The 24,212-nt window shown below is 39.4% G+C and overlaps 2 protein-coding genes across 3 annotated transcripts in view; one reads left to right on the forward strand and one right to left on the reverse strand.

Moving 5' to 3' along the window:
• Positions 1–20,898, forward strand: part of LOC126277025 (Kazal peptide Pr13a-like) — a 74,324-nt gene extending 53,426 nt beyond the window's left edge. For both annotated transcript variants that reach the window (XR_007550610.1, XM_049977323.1), the window contains exons 2-3: positions 9,899–10,069; positions 20,767–20,898. Coding sequence is in view for 1 of the 2 variants with exons in the window: in XM_049977323.1 (XP_049833280.1) it covers positions 9,899–10,069; positions 20,767–20,816 (221 nt within the window). In the remaining variant the exon portion in view is untranslated. The remainder of the gene's footprint in view (positions 1–9,898; positions 10,070–20,766) is intronic.
• An 890-nt stretch (positions 20,899–21,788) lies between these two features.
• LOC126277046 (heat shock 70 kDa protein 12A-like) overlaps positions 21,789–24,212 on the reverse strand; it is a 218,492-nt gene continuing 216,068 nt past the window's right edge. Inside the window, exon 13 of the mRNA XM_049977324.1 lies at positions 21,789–23,012. Coding sequence (XP_049833281.1) covers positions 22,827–23,012 — 186 coding nt within the window. The 3' untranslated portion in view covers positions 21,789–22,826. The remainder of the gene's footprint in view (positions 23,013–24,212) is intronic.

A 24,212-nucleotide genomic window follows, 5' to 3' on the forward strand; every position in this document is an offset into this window, starting at 1 on the left:
CGCCAGTGGTCGGCGGAAGGTGCACGTGCCCGTCGACCTGGGACCGGACCGCAGCGACGCACGGATGCACGCCAAAACCGTAGGATTCTACGCAGTGCCGTAGGGGACCGCACCGCCACTTCGTAGCAAATTGGGGACACTGTTGCTCCTGGGGTATCGGCGAGGACCATTCGCAACCGTCTCCATGAAGCTGGGCTACGGTCCCGCACACCGTTAGGCCGTCTTCCGCTCACGCCCCAACATCGTGCAGCCCGCCTCCAGTGGTGTCGCGACAGGCGTGAATGGAGGGACGAATGGAGACGTGTCGTCTTCAGCGATGAGAGTCGCTTCTGCCTTGGTGCCAATGATGGTCGTATGCGTGTTTGGCGCCGTGCAGGTGAGCTCCACAATCAGGACTGCATACGACCGAGGCACACAGAGCCAACACCCGGTATCATGGTGTGGGGAGCGATCTCCTACACTCGCCGTATACCTCTGGTGATCGTTGAGGGGACACTGAATAGTACACGGTACATCCAAACCGTCATCGAACCCATCGTTCTACCATTCCTAGACCGGCAAGGGAACTTGCTGCTCCAACAGGACAACGCACGTCCGCATGTATCCCGTGCCACCCAACGTGCTCTAGAAGGTGTAAGTCAACTACCCTGGCAAGCAAGATCTCCGGATCTGTCCCCCATTGAGCATGTTTGGGACTGGATGAAGCGTCGTCTCACGCGGTCTGCACGTCCAGCACGAACGCTAGTCCAACTGAGGCGCCAGGTGGAAATGGCATGGCAAGCCGTTCCACAGGACTACATCCAGCATCTCTACGATCGTCTCCATGGGAGAATAGCAGCCTGCATTGCTGCGAAAGGTGGATATACACTGTACTAGTGCCGACATTGTGCATGCTCTGTTGCCTGTGTCTATGTGCCTGTGGTTCTGTCAGTGTGATCGTGTGATGTATCTGACCCCAGGAATGTGTCAATAAAGTTTCCCCTTTCTGGGACAATGAATTCACGGTGTTCTTATTTCAATTTCCAGGTGTGTATAACTGAAGCCAGCAATTCCCTGCCGCCGTTGGATAAGCAGGTGCAGCAGCAAGTCGTATACCCCTGGCTTACTTATTTGTTACATAGTTTAATTCTTAATTTCTTTGCTTGTTTTTGGGTACTTGCATTGTTTAATTCATATATTTCGGGCGTATTATAGTATTTGAGAGTTGTAGCATGGCGCTTTAGTGTTTACTTGGTAGATTCTTATTTAAATTGCGTGTGAGTTTCGTATAGGATGTGTAATTTCGAGTTTTAGTTATTGTAATCGTAAATTCAGGCAGATTGTAGCGCAGTCGTTAGGCATTTGTACAGGTTAGTTGATACATTCTTTGCGTGTTTCGCTTGCGTTATCTAGGCACGGACTCGTGTTTTAGTAACTGTTGTTCAACATCGATTAGAATGGAAAGGGACTGCGATTGCTGTGTTCGGATGAGGGTTGAGTTGGCATCCCTTCGCTCATAGCTGCAAGCGGCGCTGACTTCGGTCGCGCAGCTTGAGGCTGTTGCCAATGGGCACCACTGTGGGGAGCCGGACTTGGGTATCACGGGGATGTCAACCTCGTCCCGTCTGTCCCCAGATCGGTCTGCCGCTGTGGTTGCCCCGGTTACAGCCCGCAGTGGAGCTGAGCCCTCGCCTGTGGTTTATTGGGAGGTCGTTCCAAGGCGTGGCAGGCAGCGAAAGACGTCCTTGGAGGCTGATCAGAAAGCCTCCCCGGTGCGTCTGACAAACATATTTCAGGCACTGTCTCTGGCTGAGCCAGATGCAGCTGCCTGCCCTGTTTCAGAGGATCATTCTCATCCTTAAAGGTCCGGGCAATCGCAGAGGGTGGGCTTATTGGTAGTTGGGAGCTCCAATGTTAGGCGCGTAATGGGGCCCCTTAGGGATATGGCGGCTAAGGAGGGGAAGAAATCCTGTGTGCACTCTGTGTGCATTCCGGGAGGAGTCATTCCTGATGTGGAGAGGGTCCTTCCGGATGCCATGAAGAGCACAGGGTGCAGCCAGCTGCAGGTGGTGGCACATGTCAGCACTAATGACGTGTGTCGCTTTGGATCTGAGGAAATTCTCTCTGGATTCCAGCGGCTATCTGATTTGGTGAAGGCTGCCGGTCTTGCTTACGAGATGAAGGCAGAGCTCACCATCTGCAGCATCGTCGACAGAACCGACTGCGGACCTTTGGTGCAGAGCCGGGTGGAGGGTCTGAATGAGAGGCTCAGACGGTTTTGCGACCGTGTTGGCTGCAGATTCCTTGACTTGCGCCATAGGGTGGTGGGATTTCGGGCTCCGCTGAATAGGTCAGGAGTTCACTACACTCAGCTGGCGGCTACACGGGTAGCGGAGGCTGTGTGGCGTGGACTGGGCGGTTTTTTTTAGGTTAGAAGGCTTCGGGAAAGTACAGGGTGGGCTGCAATATCAAAGGGTGCATGGCAAATACAGGACGTGCTTGGATCAAGGAACAGTCGGAATTATAGCTGTAAATTGTTGTAGTTGTGCTGGGAAAGTCCCTGAGCTTCAAGCGCTAATAGAAAGCACAGAAGCTGATATCGTTATGGGTACAGAAATCTGGCTAAAGCTTGAAATAAGTTCTGCAGAAATTTTTACGTAGTCTCAGACGGTGTTCAGGAAAGAGAGATTAGGCAGAATTGGTGGTGGAGTGTTTGTGTCTGTTAGTAGTGGTTTATCTTGTAGTGAAGTCGAAGTAGATACTCCGTGCGAATTGGTATGGGTGGAGGTTATACTTAACAGCCGAACTAAGTTAATAATTGGCTCCTTTTACCGACCCCCAGACTCCGATGATACAGTTGCGGAACAGTTCAGAGAAAGTTTGAGTCTCGTAGCAAATATATACCCCACTCATACGGCAGTAGTTGGTGGGGACTTCAACCTTCCCTCTATATGTTGGCAAAAATACTTGTTCAAAACCGGTGGTAGGCAGAAAACATCTTCCGAGATTGTCCTAAATGCTTTCTCCGAAAACTATTTCGATCAGTTAGTCCACGAACCCACGAGAATTGTAAATGGTTGCGAAAACACACTTGACCTCTTAGCCACAAACAATCCAGAGCTGACAGAGAGTCCACGAATCCACGAGAATTGTAAATGGTTGCGAAAACACACTTGACCTCTTAGCCACATACAATCCAGAGCTGACAGAGAGCATCATGACTGATACAGGGATTAGTCATCACAAGGTCGTTGTAGCTAGGTTCAATATCGTTTCTTCCAAATCCATCAGAAACAAGCGCAAAATAATTTTATTTAAAAAAGCGGATAATAAAGTGTCACTAGAAGCCTTCCTAAAAGACAATCTCCATTCCTTCCGAACTGACTATGCAAATGTAGACGAGATGTGGCTCAAATTCAAAGATATAGTAGCAACAGCAATTGAGAGATTCATACCTCATAAATTGGTAAGAGATGGAACGGATCCCCCATGGTACACAAAACAGGTCCGAACGCTGTTGCAGAGGCAACGGAAAAAGCATGCGAAGTTCAGAAGAACGCGAAATCCCGAAGATTGGCTAAAATTTACAGACGCGCGAAATTTGGCACGGACTTCGATGCGAGATGCCTTGAATAGGTTCCACAACGAAACATTGTCTCGGAATTTGGTAGAAAATCCGAAGAAATTCTGGTCGTATGTAAAGTACACAACCGGCAAGACACAGTCAATATCTTCGCTGCGCAGTGCCGATGGTACTGTTACCGACGACTGTGCCGCTAAAGCTGAGTTATTGAACGCAGTTTTCCGAAATTACTTCACCAGGGAAGACGAATGGAATATTCCAGAATTTGAAACACGAACATCTGCTAGCATGAGTTTCTTAGGAGTAGATACCTTAGGGGTTGCAAAGCAACTCAAATCGCTTGATACGGGCAAGTCTTCAGGTCCAGATTGTATACCGATTAGCTTCCTTTCAGATTACGCTGATACAATAGCTCCCTACTTAGCACTCATATACAACTGCTCGCTCACCGATAGATCTGTACCTACAGATTGGAAAATTGCGCAGGTCGCACCAGTGTTTAAGAAGGGTAGTAGGAGTAATCCATCTAACTACAGACCTATATCATTGACGTCGGTTTGCAGTAGGGTTTTGGAGCATATACTGTATTCAAACATTATGAATCACCTCGAAGGGAACGATCTATTGATACGTAATCAGCATGGCTTCAGAAAACATCGCTCTTGTGCAACGCTCTTTATTCGCACGAAGTAATGGCCGCTATCGACAGGGGATCTCAAGTTGATTCTGTATTTCTAGATTTCCGGAAAGCTTTTGACACCGTTCCTCACAAGCGACTTCTAATCAAGCTGCGGGCCTATGGGGTATCGTCTCAGTTGTGCGACTGGATTCGTGATTTCCTGTCAGGAAGGTCGAAGTTCGTAGTAATAGACCTCTGCTGTTCCTGATCTATATAAATGACCTGGGTGACAATCTGAGCAGTTCTCTTAGGTTGTTCGCAGATGGTGCTGTAATTTACCGTCTAGTAAGGTCATCCGAAGACCAGTATCTGTTGCAAAGCGATTTAGAAAAGATTGCTGTATGGTGTGCCAGGTGGCAGTTGACGCTAAATAACGAAAAGTGTGAGGTGATCCACATGAGTTCCAAAAGAAATCCGTTTGAATTCGATTACTCGATAAATAGTACAATTCTCAAGGCTGTCAATTCAACTAAGTACCTGGGTGTTAAAATTACGAACAACTTCAGTTGAAAAGACCACATAGATAATATTGTGTGGAAGGCGAGCCAAAGGTTGCGTTTCATTGGCAGGACACTTAGAAGATGCAATAAGTCCACTAAAGAGACAGCTTACACGACACTCGTTCGTCCTCTGTTAGAATATTGCTGCGCGGTGTGGGATCCTTACCAGGTGGGATGGACGGAGAACATCGAAAGGGTGCAAAAAAGGGCAGCTCGTTTTGTATTATCACGTAATAGGGGAGAGAGTGTGGCAGATATGATACGCGAATTGAGATGGAAGTCATTACAGAAAAGACTTTTTTCGTCGCGGCGAGATCTTTTTACGAAATTTCAGTCACCAACTTTCTCTTCCCAATGCGAAAATATTTTGTTGAGCCCAACTTACATAGATAGGAATGATCATCAAAATAAAATAAGAGAAATCAGAGCTCGAACAGAAAGGTTTAGGTGTTCGTTTTTCCCGCGCGCTGTTAGGGAGTGGAATAGTAGAGAGATAGTATGATTGTGGTTCGATGAACCCTCTGCCAAGCACTTAAATGTGAATTGCAGAGTAGTCATGTAGATGTAGGTGAATTAAATCTTAAAATTTGCACGCATTCATGCACTATCAAATGAGTAAAAATGCATCATTAAAGGAAAAACATGCAATGTCGGAACTCAATCTTTCGTTGCGATCCATTTTATTTTACCTTATTTAAAGCAGTGGACAACAACCTCTTATTCCAAATTCTCCACCGACTTCAGGTAGCTCTGTGTCTTGAGCAGCTGAGCTAGCTATCCCTGGATTCGGGAGGCGAGGTGCTTTGAATCCATCCGCCGGTAACCGTGAAAACGATTTTCAGTGGTTCCCCTTTTTCAGTTTAGGCAAATACCGAGGTTGATCCCTTATTGTAAGCCACAGCCAATTCCTTCCGCACACCTTTCTTTCTTGACAGATTCCAATTCCCTTTGCTTAAACGCAAAGAGCTGCCTTGAAGGCGAGTCGAGCATTTCTTCGGAGACACGCAGCACTGAAAGCCATATGATAAATAAATAATATTTCAAATGCTCTTCATTTAGGCTCCTGTATATGTCTGCTGGGATAGTCTTTAATGCAGAAAATGATCTTTCTTACATTGCAAGATGTGACAGATGCATACCTAAATGAGGAAATTTGGAAAAGTGTAGGGCTGAATAATTCCAGATCCTTCGCATTTTCGGCACCATAAGTTATTCTAGCTTCTCTGTCGAACAGAGATCTCTCCCTTCCAAAACCCCTGTCGATGATAATCGCCGGCCGCGGTGGTCTAGCGGTTCTAGGCGCTCAGCCCGGAGCCGCGCGACTGCTACGGTCGCAGGTTCGAATCCTGCCCCGGGCATGGATGTGTGTGATGTCCTTAGGTTAGTTAGGTTTAAGTAGTTCTAAGTTCTAGGCGACTGATGACCATAGATGTTAAGTCCCATAGTGCTCAGAGCCATTTGAACCATTTTTGATGATAACCACAGTGTCCCAAAAAAATTTGCGCTCGTGCATTCCTAATCACTTCTTCAGCTCAGATCCAGACTGAAAGAAAACGAGTGTAAAATGACCTTCGATGGTGAAAGGAGATAAGAGAATGTCCGCTTCCTAGTGGTTTGCCAATATACAGCACCCCTAAGTAAAGAGATTATATCTTCGCTTAGTGGAAAGTCCGTGATCAGTTTCGAATCAAATGGGTCATTCTGGAAATTTTCAGAATAAATGAAAAACATGAGTCTTTGTAAGATCGTCTCCAACAAATCGGAACCTCCCCCTTTACAAAATCCTGGCTACGTTCTTTGAACCAGTAGGAGAATTGATGTCCGGCAACTGTATCTATCTGGGTCAACCAATGAACTACCGCTACTATGTAAGATTTCACTTTTAAGTTCATGCCAATATCTGTAGGTAGGAGCTACTGGCACAGCAATGCGAAGCGCTAAAGGAAGCAACGGTTTTCTCAGTCTTCTTTCAAAGACCACTCCTAACTCGTCTTATTGGTTCTTGGTTGTATATATGGTTTTCTGTTTTATCTATCACGCCAGAAACACATATACCTGAGCCCTTTTCAGGGCCACAGTTAACGATGATATCTATTAACATAGAAGGCATAACACCAGCCAAAAATGAACTTCTGCGAGAACTATGCAGTCAGCACCGGTGCCATATACTGTGCATACAGGAGACACATAGAAGTTATGACACGCGCAGACCAAAAATAGACGGAATGCGTCTCGCCATCGAAAAACTTCATGATAAATATGAAAGTGCTAGCTTTGTTCGTCCAGATCTTATCCACAGCTTTCGTCGAGGAAAACAACATTGAAATTCTTACTCTAGAAACAGTTAATTGCACCAGTACATCGCTTTATAAACCACATGGTGCTGAATTCATCGTTAACAAACCATACCTCATTTTCTAAATAAACATGTGCAGGTTGTGATCGGCAATTTTAACTGCCATAGTACCGCTTGGGGCCAGGATCATGAAGGTTAGAATGGGACAGCAGTACAAGTATGGGCAGAAGCAAGCCACCTGACTTCAATCCATGATGCAAAACTGCCTGGATCTTTTAACAGCGGCAGGTGCAGGCGAGCTTACAATCCTGACCTAATTTTTGGTAGCAACAGTATCAGCCAACAGTGTGTAAAATCTGTCTGCTCCCCAATACCCAACTCGCAGCATAGACCAATAACGCTTCAGTTATTTGCTGCCGTTAAGACCACAGAAAGTACCTTTTTCGGACGAGGTTTAATTTTAAGAAGGCTGACTGGTCAAGATTTGCGGAACTACTGGACATCGAAGTATCTTATATATAACTAATGTCCGAATGCTATGACACCTTCACGGCGGCTGTAATGAGATATTCGAGAATCTCTATCCCTCGCAGCTGTTGAACATCTTATATCCCCAGGCTTACTTTAGACCAAGCTATATTACTAGTGGAATACAGCTACTTATTTGATGAAAACCCCTTCAGTGAAGCAACTGTGGAAGCAGAGAACAAGCTTATTTCCTCTATAAGGGAGACAAAAAGGGTTAAGTGGATAAAAACTAAAAAAACTTGGATCTGAAAAGAGACTATCGGGACCCCTAAACAATGATCCGACTAAGACCATTACACATCATAATATCACTGCCACTCAAATAGCACATCAGTTACTGATGAAAAGGAGGCCAACACACAAATCACAAAAACTGAGATTGCAAAAAGAAGAGGAAGAGGAGAATAAAGAATAATAACCTTACATCATCATTTAGCATGGAAGAACTACAGAAGGATATCAAACAAAGTAAAAATGGCAAATCAGCTGGCTTGGATGATAACGAACCGAGAAAATAAACACTTTGGCTTAAATACAAAGAAATGGACCTCCAACTTTTCGATAACTGTGTAAGCAGCGGAAGAGTTGAATGATTGCTTTACTGGAACCTGGCGAAAAAGGAAATGATCCAAAGAATTTTAGACCAGTTGCACTACCTTGGCATCTCAACAAATTGCTCGAAAGACTGAGTTTAAATCGCCTATCACCTACAATTGACCCCTCACTCATACCTCAGCAATCTGGATTTCGCCCAGGTAAATGCTGTACTGGACAATTTCTATATCTCACATAGTTTATAGAAGATGGCTCCGAATCTCAGAAGACAGGAGCGGCATTTGTCAACTTATCAGCAGTGTATGATATAGTCAATCACCAGTACTACTAGTCAAGAAGGTCTACAGTCTGACCAAAGATTTAGGTCTAAACAGATTCATTGCCTCCCTTCTGCAGAATCGCAGGTTCTTTGTTGACTTTCAAGGACATTGTAGTTGATGGAGATAATGGAAGAATGGCCTCCCGGAAGAAAGTGTTTTGCTTGCAATTCTGTTTAATATATACAAGAACTACCAACCTATAGCCCCAAACACCCAGGAGCTTCTTATATGTTGACATCCTCATTCTAGGCCCCCAGAGTAAAGATACTGAATCAGTGGAGAACAACTCCACAAATGTCCTTGAAGATTTATCCAGATACTACAACACGAACCAAGTTAAACCAAACCCTTCAAAGACTCAAGTGTGTGCCTTTCATTTGAGAAACAAGGAAGACACTCACAAGTTGAAAATAGTATTGTCTGGAGTCCAACTTGAACACTACAAGACTCCAAAGTACCTAGGAGTGACACTTAACAGATATCCCACTTTCAAAAAGCACTGCATGAAATAAAAGTCAAAAGTTTCCTCCAGGAACAATCTCCGCAGAAACTGGCTGGATCACAGTGTGGGTAGTCAACCTGATGCAATCCGAACATCTGCAATGGCACGATGCTATTCTGCAGCAGAGTATGCCTGGCCTGTTTGGTACAATTCAACTAATGCCGAACAGGTGGATGTAGCTCTCAATGAAACCTGCAGAATTATAACAGGTTGCTTGAAATCTATCTTAGTCTTAGTAACTGCCCTACTAATTCTCCATCTGTGGAAAACAAAGTATTATTTTTGTATAATTTTTTTTAGGTATTATGCCCAAATTTACAAGATGTTTCTGTTCAGTATTGTGTTGGGTAACTTAGCTAAATTACAACAATAGTACAGAAGGTTATGCCAGGTGTTTTTAGTGTGCATTCAACCATTTTATCCATGTTTATCTCAAATGGGGCAAATCGGGGCTCATGCAGATGCCTATGGATAGTCATTTTTCCCTCAATCTTTCTGCTAGTGGAACAGGAAGGGAAATAACAAGTGGTGGTACAGAGTATCCTCCGCCAAGCACCATATGGTAGCTTGCAGAGTATGCATGTCAAATTTGACCAATTCAAAGTGTATTGTGAGTATTCTGTTCTCTTAAGTTTTCTAATGAGCTATATATTCTTGATGGTTATTACTTTTTATAAACATGTAAATTTTGAAGCTAAGTGTTTTGTCAGATAATGTATCAGTTTTTATTCTGTAATAGTTTTGATAACTTTTGGTTTCTTATATAAATAATGGTTATTATCAAAGTAAATCAAGTATTATTCACAATTAAGTTGCACAAATGAGAAATAATTCCCAAAATAAATGCTGTATTAGTCAAAGTATTACTATGAACTGGTAATTTATTCATCATGTTTTCCTGCCACATTACAGAACAAATTCTTAGCACTGTGAAGCAATTGTGATTTTCTTTGTAGTGACAGTTCTGGCTGTGCTGGCATGCCTCAAAGAAGCCAATTGTGCCTGTGACTATAACTGTCCACAATACGTATCACCTATATGTGGAAGGGACTCTTATGGTACTGGTACCACATCTGCTTTCATCAATTATTGTGAAATGCAGCGTTTCAACTGCAGAAACAATAAAAGTGAGTACAGTAAGGGTGATTTATTCATGCTGAAACAAAGTCCCAAGATTTTCCATCTTCTAAATGTTTTCAATTCATTCTCAAGGTTAACTATGTCTGAGTTAGATTTACAATTTCAGATACTTTGTTTCACCATAGATGGCATTTCCTTCCAAAAATGCAAGCCCCAGTAGATTGAAAAAATTATCAAATGACTACAAAAGTGCTACTTTTTCTCTCTTTGGCGGTGTTTCTAAAACAATATTAAAATCCTGATCTGGACTGTAGCATCTTCCTTGAACTCCATTTGTAATCAGTCAGTCACTCAAGCCATATTTGCTAACATTTGTAGGTACACAATACTGACATCCATCTGTGAACGTGAAGATAAGAAAAATCTGTCCTTATGACACATGTAAAAATTAGTTTATGATAACTACTCATTGTAGGTATTTAACTATTAATGGAAAATAGCAGCAAGGGGACAAACTCTATTTAATTATTAATGCCATTTTTAGCAGCTGCTTCTCTTGGTTAATTCATAATTTTGAACATCATTTGACATATCCCTAGAATATCCTTCTTGACAGTATGTATCAAAAACAATGAGTGAATAAGCTTATGATTTAACCAAATCTAATATTTAAAAAAGGTAACCAAATAATATTTTCAGTCTATTTTGTGCTTAGTTATGTCTTACTTTGCTAACATGCACATACCAATAGATCTCAGATAGTTTCACTGATGAATACGGGATGCTGTCCATGGCAGTAGATCTGAGGAGGATGAAGTAGATATTTATTTCACCACAGAAAGCATTGAGTTGAAATGTATTAGTTACTTATATCCCTGCTGGCACAAATCACATTCTAACAATTTTCATATCATTACCAAAGTTACAGGTATAGACAAATTTTTGTCTGTGTTAATGACAGTTTATATGCAGAAAAAAATGAAACAATGAGGAAACTGTGAAACACTTATTCTCAGCTGATAATATAGTTTCTGTTCCCTCATCCTGCTAATACGTATCTTTCAATTCTGTTGTCCAATTCAACTCTGACTACGAAGAATGGGAAACAGATACAATTAATCCTCTAGCACTGGAACTTCCATAACCAATTTTATGTTTTACCAACACACAATTTCCAAGTGATCCAATTCAGGATTCTCAGTACAAGACTACTTGTGCATGAAAATAAAGATGACTGTAAAAGTTACTGTTTCTTCAGACAGTCTATCCAATATTTTTTAAAATATATTTTAAGTTGCCAAGTGTGATGAGGTAGACCTATAACTAGAAATAAGTTTCACCTTCACTCATTTATTAACGTAACCTGAGAAGGAAACAATTACCTCAGAAACCTCAAGCTTCAGTGTTAGCATCTAATTATTTCTGCTGACCATAACACACTTCTCAGACAAATGGATTGAACTTTTTAAAATGTGTGCACAGTGATTTTATATTAGCTTTCTGTGTTAAACTCCCATAACTGTTGTTGATAAAATTCCTTAGGCCACTTTTCCAAAAAAGAGAATTATTTTAAATCATCAAAGGTACATCACTAAAAAGTCTGTAAAACATCTAATGTGCACCTAACTAAGAATTTCTACAATGTCCCAAATTAATATGCATAATAACACTGAAACCACAAGAACCTTCTTCATCTCCCAGAATATTTATATTTATCTTTAAGCAGATAATACCAGATGGTTCCTTCATCACCTGTAATTTTGTAAATGGTAATCCTTTTGTCAGAATGTTACTGTAGCAAAAATCCATCATTTTTCAATCAGCTTATTTGTTTTAGATTTATAGATTAATTACCATGTGTTATTTTTCTTCAGAGAGTTCATTTCTTCCTCCATTTTTTTTCTGGTTCTTCAGAAAGTTTTGACCGCATTGCTTCTTTGTAATTTCTTGGTGTCCCACAAGAAGCAGCAGTCATGACTCATGGGCAGAATCTGATGGTTTCTTCAAATTTTGCTTTTGACATTAATTGTAACATCCTTGTCTTCATTCTTTGCTTCTAAGTTGCTCTTGACTTTATTTATTTATTTATTTATATCCCATAAATCCAATACTGTGAGGCATTCGCATGGATGTAGGACGTGTCAGAATTATTACAAATAATACAAAACGAATACATAGAAGTACCTCTTGCAAGAGGATATCTGGTATAAGATAAAATACACATTAATAGGTATAGAAAAAATTACATTAAAAATGGTAGATCTTAATAGCTAAATGAAAGACACAGTAATGTTAACAGTGATTGTGAGTATCATAATGCACAATAGCACATCAAATTAGTAAATGAAAAAATCAATTACAGTTAACTCTACTGAAATATTCTTCTACCAAATAGAAGGAATTATCTAATAAATACTGTTTGAGCTGTTGTTTAAATTTGAGAAGCTCGTGGATAGGTAATTTCATTGAACACCTTGCAGCTCATGTAATGGACTCCTTTTTGTACAATAGTAAGGTTTTTTGATCCATAATGGAGGTCCATCTTTCTCCTGGAGTTGTGGATATGGTATGAATCATTGGTTTTGTACGATTGTCCATTTTTTACCAATGAAACATAACAGGGAGTAGATATATTGGCATATATTTGTCAGTATCTCTAATTTTCTGAAATTTTTCCTACAAGAATGTCTAGGCTGGACTCTGCTCATTATCCTAATGACTCTCTTTTGGGCAATGAATATTTTTTTGGCATGCTCATCCATGTCATAGAAATGTTTTCTAACCTCTTTCTAACTTATACCCACACCATGGTTCATTCATTCTATTGATTATCGTCCTCAAAATCAATATTTTTACAGTCATTTTCTATAACCTCTTCCTTTTCACCTTCATGTGACATTTCAACAACTCTTTTCATCTTTTGATTCAGTATTTCTATAATTGTTTGCATTTGTATTTCACATCTCTGCATACAAAGATACGCCTTTATTTGAGGAAAATAAATATGATACCCATCATATCATAGGTAACCACATACCCATTTGAAGACTTGGCATCAAACTACTTTTTCTTTGCTCTGGAATCTTTGCTTACCATTCCCTTCCAAATATCAGCAAATTATCAAAATAATCTTCCTTCTTCAAAAATATCTTGACTGGAGTTTTCCATTTAATTTCTTTGGGACCAAACTGATTGTATGCTGCAACAAATGTTGTGTCACCCAACAATGCTTTTGGTAGATATTCAGCCAAGCAAAGCAAAAAACTTGCCATCTCACACAGGAGTCTATTTTCCCATTCAGTAAATCCATTCTACTGAGGAGTATTGGGGCAGTAATTGTTTCAGTCCAATCTATATAACCTGTTCTATAAAATATTGCACCTGTCACAATGCTGCTCTTAGATGTGAGATGAGTTAGTTGCTGTTCGTAAGCAATTGGAAATCACCCTGGCTACCCACAAACAACTGGAAGCAGCTGCAAATGTGTTGTTGGAAGGGCTACCAAGAGCCATGTACCAGAGACACATAGTTATCCCAGATAGTATTATCTTCTGTGGCTCTTGTCTCATCTATAAGAAATATGGAATCTCACCATTCATCTGCTGGACTGTGAGTAGCATGTCAATGCTAGATCTCATGCACTGCACAGGGGAGACAGGGACCAGGGAGAGCTCAGGATGTTACTCATCTCCCATGTTAGGGTAGGTGTGACAACATACCCTATCTCAAAATTACCTAGAACAGATACCTCAGAAATGACTCATGTTGGAAATGTATTGGAGCAAATGGTAACAAATAGACCTGACCTATTTGAAGATGTTGACACAGAAACTTGTATCAGTGACCATGATGCAGTTGTGGTAACAATGATTACCAAAGTACAAAGGGCAACTAAAACAAGTACAAAGATTTATATATTCAGTAAACTAGATAATGAGGAACCAGAAACTTTTAGCTCAGGCAGGAGCATGTAAGGAACTATGGAACAAGTTCAAAAGAATGATACACCTAGTAGGACAGTTCATGATGTGAGGGATTCTCCATTTTATGTAGCCACTGTGAAGAAAGTTCTAAAGACACTAAAGAAAAAGTGTGAAACAAAGCATAGGGCTGTGGATAGAGAAATGTTGAAAGAAATGTATTTGGTTGTCAAGATGGCAGTGCATGCAGCCTTCAAAGACTTTTGTAGCAGAAAATTATTGATGGATCTTTAGCAAAATCTGAACAAATTCTGGTTGTACGTAAAGGCTGTTAGTTGCAGCAAAGTTAGTGTCCAGTCACTCACTGATGAGATAGGAACTGAAATTGAAGGTATCAATGCAAGAACAGAAAAAGGAAAATCCAAGAGTAATGCCTCAATTTAACTCTTGTGCCACTGCAGAGATGAGTGAAATAGATATCAGTGTCAGTGCCATTGAAAAACAGTCGGGGTCATTTAAATTAAACAAAGCTCTAGGGGCTGATGGAATTCTTATACCAATCTACAAAAAAATGCAGCAGAAATGACCCACATAACTCCTATCCACCATCCTTGACTTCCATTTGATGTAGAATTTTAGAACACTTAGTTCAAATGAATGAGGCAGCTCACACAGTATCACCACTGCCATGTCAACCAGCATGGACTCCGAAAACATCGATCATGTGAAACCCAACTTGCACTTTTCTCAGATAACATCCTGAAAGCTAAGGCTCAAGGCAGTCAGGTAGATGCAGTATTTCTTTATTTCCAAAAAGCATTTAAGTCAGTACCAAACATATGATTGTTATCTTAAGTACAATCATACATGGTGTCAAGTGAGATTTGTGGCTAGATTAATGATTTGTTGGTGGGGAGAACACATAATGTTATCGCAGACAGAGAGTCATTGACAGATGTAAACTTTTCTTCAGGTTCATCCTATGGAAGTGTGTTGGGACCCTTCCTATTCATGTCATATGTTAATTACCTTACAGACAATGGTAATAATAACCTCAGACTTTTTGCAGATGATGCAGTTATGTGTAATGAACTACTGTCAGGAAGTATCTCTAAAAATATTCAGATCTTGATACATTTTCAAAGTGATGCAAAGATTGGCAGCTGATTGTAAATGTTTCAAGATATAAAATTGTGCATTTCATAAAATGAAAACAATAAAAAAGAATAGTATCCTACAACTACAAAATCAGGGAGGCACATTTGTAATCAGTCAACCTATACAAATATCTGGGTGTAACAATTTGTAAGGACATGAAACGGAATGATCACATAGTCTCAGTGATAGTAAAGCAGGTGGTAGACTGTGGCTTGTTGGTAGAATACTAAGGAAATTCAATCAGTCTACAAAGGTGTTTACATACAAAACTCTTGTGAAACCCATTCTAAAATATTGTGCAAGTGTATGGGGATACTGAACAGATATAAAGAAGGGCAGTAAAAATGTTCACAGGTTTATTTGACCCAATGGAGAGTATCACAAAGATGTTGAATGAATGGAATTGGTATATGCTTGAAAATAAATGAAAACAATTCAGTGAAACTTGTAAAGTTTCTAAAACTAGCTTTAAGTGATGAATCTAGAAATATACTACAATCCACTATGTACTGCTCATATCTGAAGACAAAATTAGACTAACTACACCATGCACAGAAACATTTATGCAATCGTTTTCCCAATACTCCATATGTGAATAGAAAGAGAAAAAGGTGTATTAAATGGCACAGTGTAAAGTGTCATCTGCCATGCACTTTGCACTGGTTTTCAGAGAATAGATGTAAATGTACATGTACATCTTTTTTATGGAACTCATTCACATCATCTGTACATAATTCTTCCACAGTAACTTTAGCCCGAGTTATCTTTTTAATAAGCAGTGGCAACTTTTCTTTAATTGTAACTTTGTGTCACAAAAGTTATTTTATCATGAAGCTGAAAAAAATCATCTTCAAAAACAGCAAAGCATCAGTGAAGATATGTATCATTTTCTTCCATTTGTTTTCAAACATCTATATAAACTAATTCTCCAGGTAGCAGTTTTCTGCAGTCTTTCACCAAACACTAGCCAATTATGTTTACCATAGAAGCACTCCTCACTAAAGACACCATCAGTTGTCCCTATACCACGGTATTCCAAAAACTGGGGCACATAGCATTTATTTTGATAATTCAACTTCCATGTCGGCTATGTAAGATGTCATCTGCCTCAGCAACAGTACAAGATTTTTCTTGATGAACACTCTTCAAAGCCCAACTTTAAACCTCATTTTCATCACAGGATACAGAAAGTGCAATATTACTTTTAAAAATACTCAATATTGTGAAGGAAAGTTGCCATTCACCATACAGGGGGAGATGCTGAATTGCAGATATGCACAACAAAAAGACTGCCACAAATAAAGCTTTTGGCCACTAAGACTGTAGTCAAAAATAGGTGACAGACACACACATACAGACACTCATGCATGCATGACTCACTGCTGCTCAGTGTCTCTGCTATATGGTGAGTGGCAACTTTCCTTTTCAGAATATTGTTACATTACATCCTGGATTTTCCGTTGTTTTATTTTAAAAATAGTCACAATTTGCCATCAGTTACTAGAACTATTTCCTTTTGTGCAGCTTTTTCAACAGAAAATAAGTTACAAGATCCATCTGAACAAAATCAATCATCTTCAAAATATTGCTTTATTTATTTCTGTCCATTGAATAGTGGCAAATCAGTTCTGACCTTTATCAAATGCCGCCGTTACACATCATTTTTGGCACTATCCATCTTCACTGGCATTACAATTGGCTAACATGTTGTGTACCAATCACGTCCATTTGTTACATGATGTGTTGCACTACTGTCAAAATGCGACTCGTCACAGTCCAGTTTGTTTATACCTACAGAAAAATTGGTGCATCCCAAGATTCAAAGTTTCTTCTAAGTTTTTAAAATGAGCATATGGTGATCATTTCTTGAACTTTCTGTTCAGGTGTCACAAGTTGGCAACATAGCAGTCTTTTCTTTCATCCATGCTATGCACTCATTTGATCATAAGCCCTTTTTCTTACATTTAAAAGAAACCTATCCTGTGTTTCATTGTTTTCATAAGTAACAAAATTTGCCACGTGCAGAGCATTTTCTATCTTCATTCCTTTCATAATGAGGTTTTTGTGATATTTACTTCAGCTGCAGTTTTATTAGGCCTTCATTGTTTTTTACTAACTTCCATTTTCAACATCACTCTTATGGCAACACTTTCATCATCACGACGTGTTATTCTCAACTCACACACCTGAAGTGCAAACCTGTAATCTAATTTTTGAGGCTCATAAATAACATAAATTTGTGTAGTGTACAGTGTTAATTCTACTTTTAAGTATGTAACCTCTGTGGTAATGTGTGATAAGTGTGGATGATGATGTAGGATAGTCAGAGAGGGAGTAGTATATGTTAATTGTGGGTTGGAGCTTCACTTGGTTGATGATTATGGGGAACTGTTTGGGGGACTCAGTGAGGCTCTCCCATGGAACAGTATGCTCTGCAAGAAAGTAAAGTGAATCACTGAAGAGGAGGCAAAGATTTGTGTTCTCCAGGCTGAATTCAAACATGTGAATTTGGAACTAGATATGTTGAAGGGAAAAAAATCAATGGAACTGTGTAAAAGTAAAAAGGGAATTCTTCATCTAAATTTGAGCTTACAATATCAAATAAATTGGACTTGTTACCTCATAGTAGAAGGGTAGAGCCTCAGTAGTGGGTATCAGAGTTTTAGCAAAGACAAAAGAAACTAAATGTATGTCAGTACCAAAAAAGAATAGGAAGGAAAGAGTATTGCTGCTAGGTAGTAGCCATGGGAAGGGTGTAGCCCAGCTGGTGCAGGATGGATTAGGAACATGGTGCCAGGTCACAAATATTGTGAATCCCAATGCTAGCCTTAGCCCAGGTGACAGAGGGAAATTGGAATATGTGCAAAGATTTTGACAAAGGATCAGATTACTGTTGTAGATGGAGCAAGGAACAAGAATGGTAATTGCAGCATTAGGGGTGACCTGGATGAAATAGGAGTAGCAACTACACACACTAACATGAATTTTGTGGAGGTCCTAGAGCACCATGACCAGCCCTGGGTCAGAGAAACTAAAATCTGTCATTGTTAAAAACCTCTTTAAGATATGTGATTGGAGAGATGTCAACTACCAAACCAATTCCTTACTGACATCATTTTCCAAAATTTTTGAGAAGCTGACATATTCTTGAATAGTATCTCACCTGAGCAACAATAGTATACTCAGCAAATCACAGTTTAGATTTCAGAAGAGTTGCTCTACTGATGACACCATTTACATGTTCACTCACCAAATGTTACAAGCATTAAATAACAAAACAGAGCCAGTTGGTATTTTCAGTTATTTATCTAAGGCCTCTGACTGTGGGAATAACAATATTCTCCAAGATAAACAAAAGTTTTATGGGATTTATGGTACAGCAACCAACGGATAATGCCATATCTCACCAAAAAAATGCAGAAAGTTGTGCTTAGTAATTCAACCAAGTGGCTACATGGTTGAATTACTAAGCACAATTTTCTGCATGTTTTGATGATATATGACATTATCCATTGGTTGCTGTACCATCAATCCCATAAAACAGGATATTATTCTAACTGGGGTGGAATCATATATGGGATTCCCCAAGGCTCAATCTTAGGTCCACTATTGTACCTCATCTATGTAAATGATTGTCTGTCTAATATGCAACAAGCAGATCTTGTTCTTTTTGCAGACGACATGACTGTTGTAATCAGTTCAAGCACACATACAGCAGCAGAATAATTCGTAAAAAAAGATTCTTGAAACTATCATTGACAGCTTTCTTTGAATAGTATCACACTCAGATTTAAAATGACACAACATATTGTGTTCTGCACATCAATAGGCACTACACCATTGATAATAGTAACACATGTTAAGGAGAAGACAGGGGGAGGAAGGGTTAAAGAGGAAGGAAGAGGGGTGAAGGAAAAAGGTTGATGAGGCCTAGGAAATGGGGAGAGTTCAGGAAACTCACCCAGAACACCATGTCATGGGAGACTTACTGGACGTGACAAGAAGGAGAGGCTGATTGTGGAAGAATGCTCCAAATGAGATTTGAAAAAACTGAGAGCTTATACAAGGAAGGTAGGGTAATATGTAAGACAGAAATTACTGACTAAACATCATGCGCAAGTTAATAAGAGTGGCAAGGTACAGGAATTGTATGTGGTAAGAGATTGAGGGGGCGGGGGGGGGGGGGGGGGAGAAGAGGGGGGGAATAGACAGGTCATAAAGTAAAAGATATATAAAACTAACAGGGCATGAAGAAAGGAATAGTTACTAACAAAAAATGCTGGAACAGAAGAAATTAGCATGAATTAAGACCAGGTGGGTGGTGGGAACCAAGGACATGTTGCAATACCAGTTCCCACCCAGAGTTCTGAGAAACTGGTGTCTAGCAGAAGAATCCAAATGGCAAGTGTGGTACAACAAACACCAAGGTCACGACTGTCATTCTGTAGGGCATGCCCTGCAACAGGATATCGTTTGTTGCCAGTATGCACACTCTCTGCCTGTACCCATTCATCCTTAATTATAACTTGGTGGTAATCATGCCACCAATATAATAGCTGGTATATGGTGTGTCGTTTCACAGGTGGCTCTCTGTTTGATGGAATACATATTGCCAGTTACAGAACTGGTAAACGAGGTGGTAGGAGGATGCGTAGGGCACATCTTACAGCAGCGATCCTCAGGGGTAGGTGCCATAGGGCAGGAAAATGAATGCAGAGGGAGCACAGGATCTGACAAGGATATTGTGGAGATAGGGAGGTCGACAAGAAGCTTTTCTAGGTCTCGTGGACAAAATGTTGGACAGAGTGGACCTCATTTCATGTCATGATTTTAGGAACTCCCCCAATTTCCTAGATTTCAACAGCCCTCAACCCTTCTGCCAGAAGAAGAAGCCTCTGAGTCCGAAAGCTTACAAATTTTGATACCTTTTCCATGTGTGTCCTCCTGTCACTGCTTGCACAGTGGGTTTTTTACCTGTTGAATTACACTGTATAGTTTCAGAAATTGATTACTTTCATCCACAAAATATTATGAAATTTATGTCAAAAGAAACCAATGCTTTTCTCCCAGTGAACATCATAAATCTTATGCAGTTTGATCAAAATATCTCTGGTGTCAAGATGGTGGCTTGATGTCAAGGAACTAAATTAGGCATTTATTTGCTTTCCCAATATCTTCCTTCCGTGCAGCAAGACTGGTTTTCTAATTCTTAGAATGTGCTCCTGGTTTAATACACTCATCACTAATGACATCAAAATTCCTTACATTCTAAGACTGTGTTTATTATAATTTGCTAGTTTTTCCCACTTTCTTCACCAGCCAGTTTTTAATTTTTTACTTTTTGTCTGCCACTGCCCCATCTTTTGTACTTCTATAACATCAAGTTATCATCCAGACCAATGACGACTGTAACATTGTACTGCTGCAAACTTTACCAGCTGTGCTCTGCTATGATGTTAACAGAATTATTCTAAAAACTCAAAAGTGTGATGATAGTGAAAGGTTCATCAAACATCCAAAGCTCATCTAACTGTTTCTATGATGTCATGTCACAACCTATAACAGTATTAATATACACAATAATATTGAAAACACAAGTACTTTCACAGGTTTGTATAGGCTTAAACACACGCTTTTTCTTATGGTAAAAATTTTTCTGTTTCCAGGTTTTGTGACCACTAGTCGAGACCTCTGCCCTGCATTAAAAAAACAGTAACAGAATTTGTCTTTCTATATCTTCTTTCCTATTTCATCATGCAGCATGAAACAAAATTTTGTAATAAGTAATTGTAATTGAAATAAAGCACTATATTTAAAAACTGAGTGTTTTTTTCTCTCTTATTCAATGGGCATCTATAACTGCCGCAATATGAAGCTAAATTTGACATTTGAACTGTTTATTAGGTTTTCACAGTATGACTGATTGATGGTTGGAGTCCAGGCAGTAAAAACTATCACCAGAACATCATAGACATCAACATTTCTTTTTGTCAAATTATTATGGGCTACAATTCTTAAATCAACAGAAACATACTACAACATAAAGAAATGGTTCTTGGGAGACAATTGGTGTCAGGTTGGCGGTAAAAGAAAATGTATTCACTTTATGACAGTAGCTAGTCTGTAATGAGGTCAGCATTTTGTTATTGGGTGCACGGAAAAAAGTATGGTCGAAATGTGTCATCGAAATGCATGCTGCTTTTTCAGTAATCTTATTAATATAAAATGGATACTGTGTATCACTGTGTGTGTGTGGGGAGGGGAGGCGTAAATGGTACTGAGAGACACTTTGAAATGTAAATGTTTCCACTGTGTAATCAACTGATGGGCAAAATTTGTTGTATTTAGTTGTGCTTCTTTAGAGCCCTTGATGAGTGAAAAGGTTTTCAGGTTTCTTGTTAACTACAGGCTGATGAAGTGAGTATGGTTTATTTATTAATGATTGTGAAAAATAAGTCTCTAATTTGAGACATAAGTCCAGGATACTTTCATAAGATTCCAAACTGAAATGGCTGTAAAGAGGTGGTATCAATTTGTTGCAAAATTGGAGCTACGGACAAAAAGTAAATACAATGGAATCATTTACTCTCAGAGTTGGCTGGGCCCAATGTCCCTTATCTCAGCTACAATAACTAATAATTGTAGCATGAATTACAATCACATTTATAAATTCAGGAACACAAACTTAATACCCAATGTCTTTAATTTATAGACTGTTATACCATATGTCCTCTAAATTAACCATAAACCTTAGTAATCATTATCACTTGGATAACATTATTTTACTACACTCAGTTACGTTTTGACAATAATAGTCATAGGAAGTACAAATTTTGAATTAAGTACCCAAATGAAATAATTGAACTGTTGGTGAAAACATTATCATGCTAATATTGAAAACTGTACTGCAGAATGAATGATAAAAAGTGGAATGGGTAGAGAATGTTTGGCATCCATACTCAAAGCTCCTTAATTCAAAAATGAAATGTGTTAGGAAAATGGTATGGAAGGGCTAGAAATATAGCATTGAGTAGAAGCCACTTGAAAGCACCAATATAAACACTAATGTATGGCTTCTTAAAGCATGGAACACAAGTAATTAAACTCAAAAACAAATCTTACACTTTTGTCACATTATATATGTGTTAAATGGTAAGAGGCAATTAGCTAGTAATACAAATTATTATCTGTCTACTACTAGAGAAAACCTCTTTCTGCCTCTCCATAATTTTTCATTTTTCTCATCTTCCTTTCACTCTCTCCTTTTATAGCATTTGTAATTCATTGAAACTTTTTAATATATTTCAGCATAATAGAGAACTCACAGTTTTATTGAATAAACTCTTGAAACAATAAATGATTTCAAATTATTTGAATGCAATAATAAAAGTTTTATAAATATGTGCAGCTATGTTTATTTTTTTATATATATACAAAACAAATTCTTTTATATACACTTCTGTTACTTTGTACTATGAATATATGCCTGAATAGAACTACACTGAAGATTCAGGCATGAAAATTAAATTATTTACATTGTAATAGGAGTTAGTACATTTTTGCTGTTAAAGGTATTGTCACATGAGATCAATAGCAAACTTTCATGGCAGGATTACATGGAAGTACATCCACATTATGTGACTACCTTCACACAGTGCAATCATAATAATTACAGGCAAAAACACTGACTCAAAAACAGTCTTGTATAACAGAGTGAGAAAAGCTATCAGCTGCTTGACAGAAAGTCAACCTGAATGTCAACACGATTCCCAGAAGCAATATCTGTTGCACTAGCAGTTACTTCAGTTCCTCCAAACACCATGCAAATCTGAATTTCTCTTGCAGGTCTCTCCGTGTGTGAAAGATCAAGTTTCAGTGTTCCACATCGTCTCACACCTGGCTCTGTCACATACTGGACAAAAAAAAAAAAAAAAAAAAAAAAAAAAATTACAATACACTGCAAATGCTTGCACTACAATAAAATTGGCTGAGAAACAATCTACTTATATGCTTTTTTCTGCTTAAGGCAGCACCTCTCATAATGAAAATGATCCACATATAAGTTATTGTAGCAATAAACAGTAGAAGCACTGGTGTTTTAATTACACTCATCAAAGTAATCCACTCTGTAACACTGTGTCAACAGAAATAACATGTATTTTGGAACACCAGCTACAAAAATCAGAGGAATCCCCCCCCTCCCCCCTTGCCTCCAAAAACAGGAGAACACAATTACCTTTTTGGGAAGGAGGGACGGGCACAGAGGTCATTGGTTCGAAAATGGCTCTGAGCACTATGGGACTTAAATCTATGGTCATCAGTCCCCTAGAACTAAGAACTACTTAAACCTAACTAACCTAAGGACAGCACACAACACCCAGCCATCACAAGGCAGAGAAAATCCCTGACCCCGCTGGGAATCAAACCCAGGAACCCGGGCGTGGGAAGCGAGAATGCTACCGCACGACCACGAGATGCAGGCGAGGTCTTTGGTCTGGTTTGATATCGCCTTGCAAGAATTCCCCTCTTGTGCCAACCTCTTCATTTAACAGTAGAAATAACACACAATGACTTCAATTATTCACTTGGTGTATTACAATCTCTATCTTTACCTACAGGTTTTGCTCTCTATTGCTCCCCGTAGTAACATGAAAATTATTTTCTGGTGCCTTAACACACATCCTATCTCCCTGTCCCTTCTTTTATACGCTGATTAAAATTACTTTGTGACAGACAGATTGCAGCAGCAGGGGGCAGTGTTGCCATTGTGTAGCCAGCCACACTCTACAAGGCACTGCTCATACCTACAAAAACAGGGAACACAACAAACACGTGCGACTCAGGAAAGGCAGGTGGCCCCTACCACTTGACTCACTGAAACTTCAAAACAAAGTAATTTTAATCAGATTACAGTCAGTGTTTTGCATATATTCCTTTCTTGTCAATTTTGTGAAGTATCTTCTCATTTCATGTCTTATAATTTAACTTAATTTTCAGTATTGTTCTGCAACACTGCAAACACTTTGATTATCTTCTTCTGGTTTTTCCACAGCCTATAATTCATTTCTATATAATGTTGTGCTCCAGATGTACTTCCTCAGAAGAGTATTTC

The sequence above is a fragment of the Schistocerca gregaria genome, chromosome 1 (genome assembly GCF_023897955.1).
Source record: "Schistocerca gregaria isolate iqSchGreg1 chromosome 1, iqSchGreg1.2, whole genome shotgun sequence".
NCBI classification, from domain to species: domain Eukaryota; kingdom Metazoa; phylum Arthropoda; class Insecta; order Orthoptera; family Acrididae; genus Schistocerca; species Schistocerca gregaria.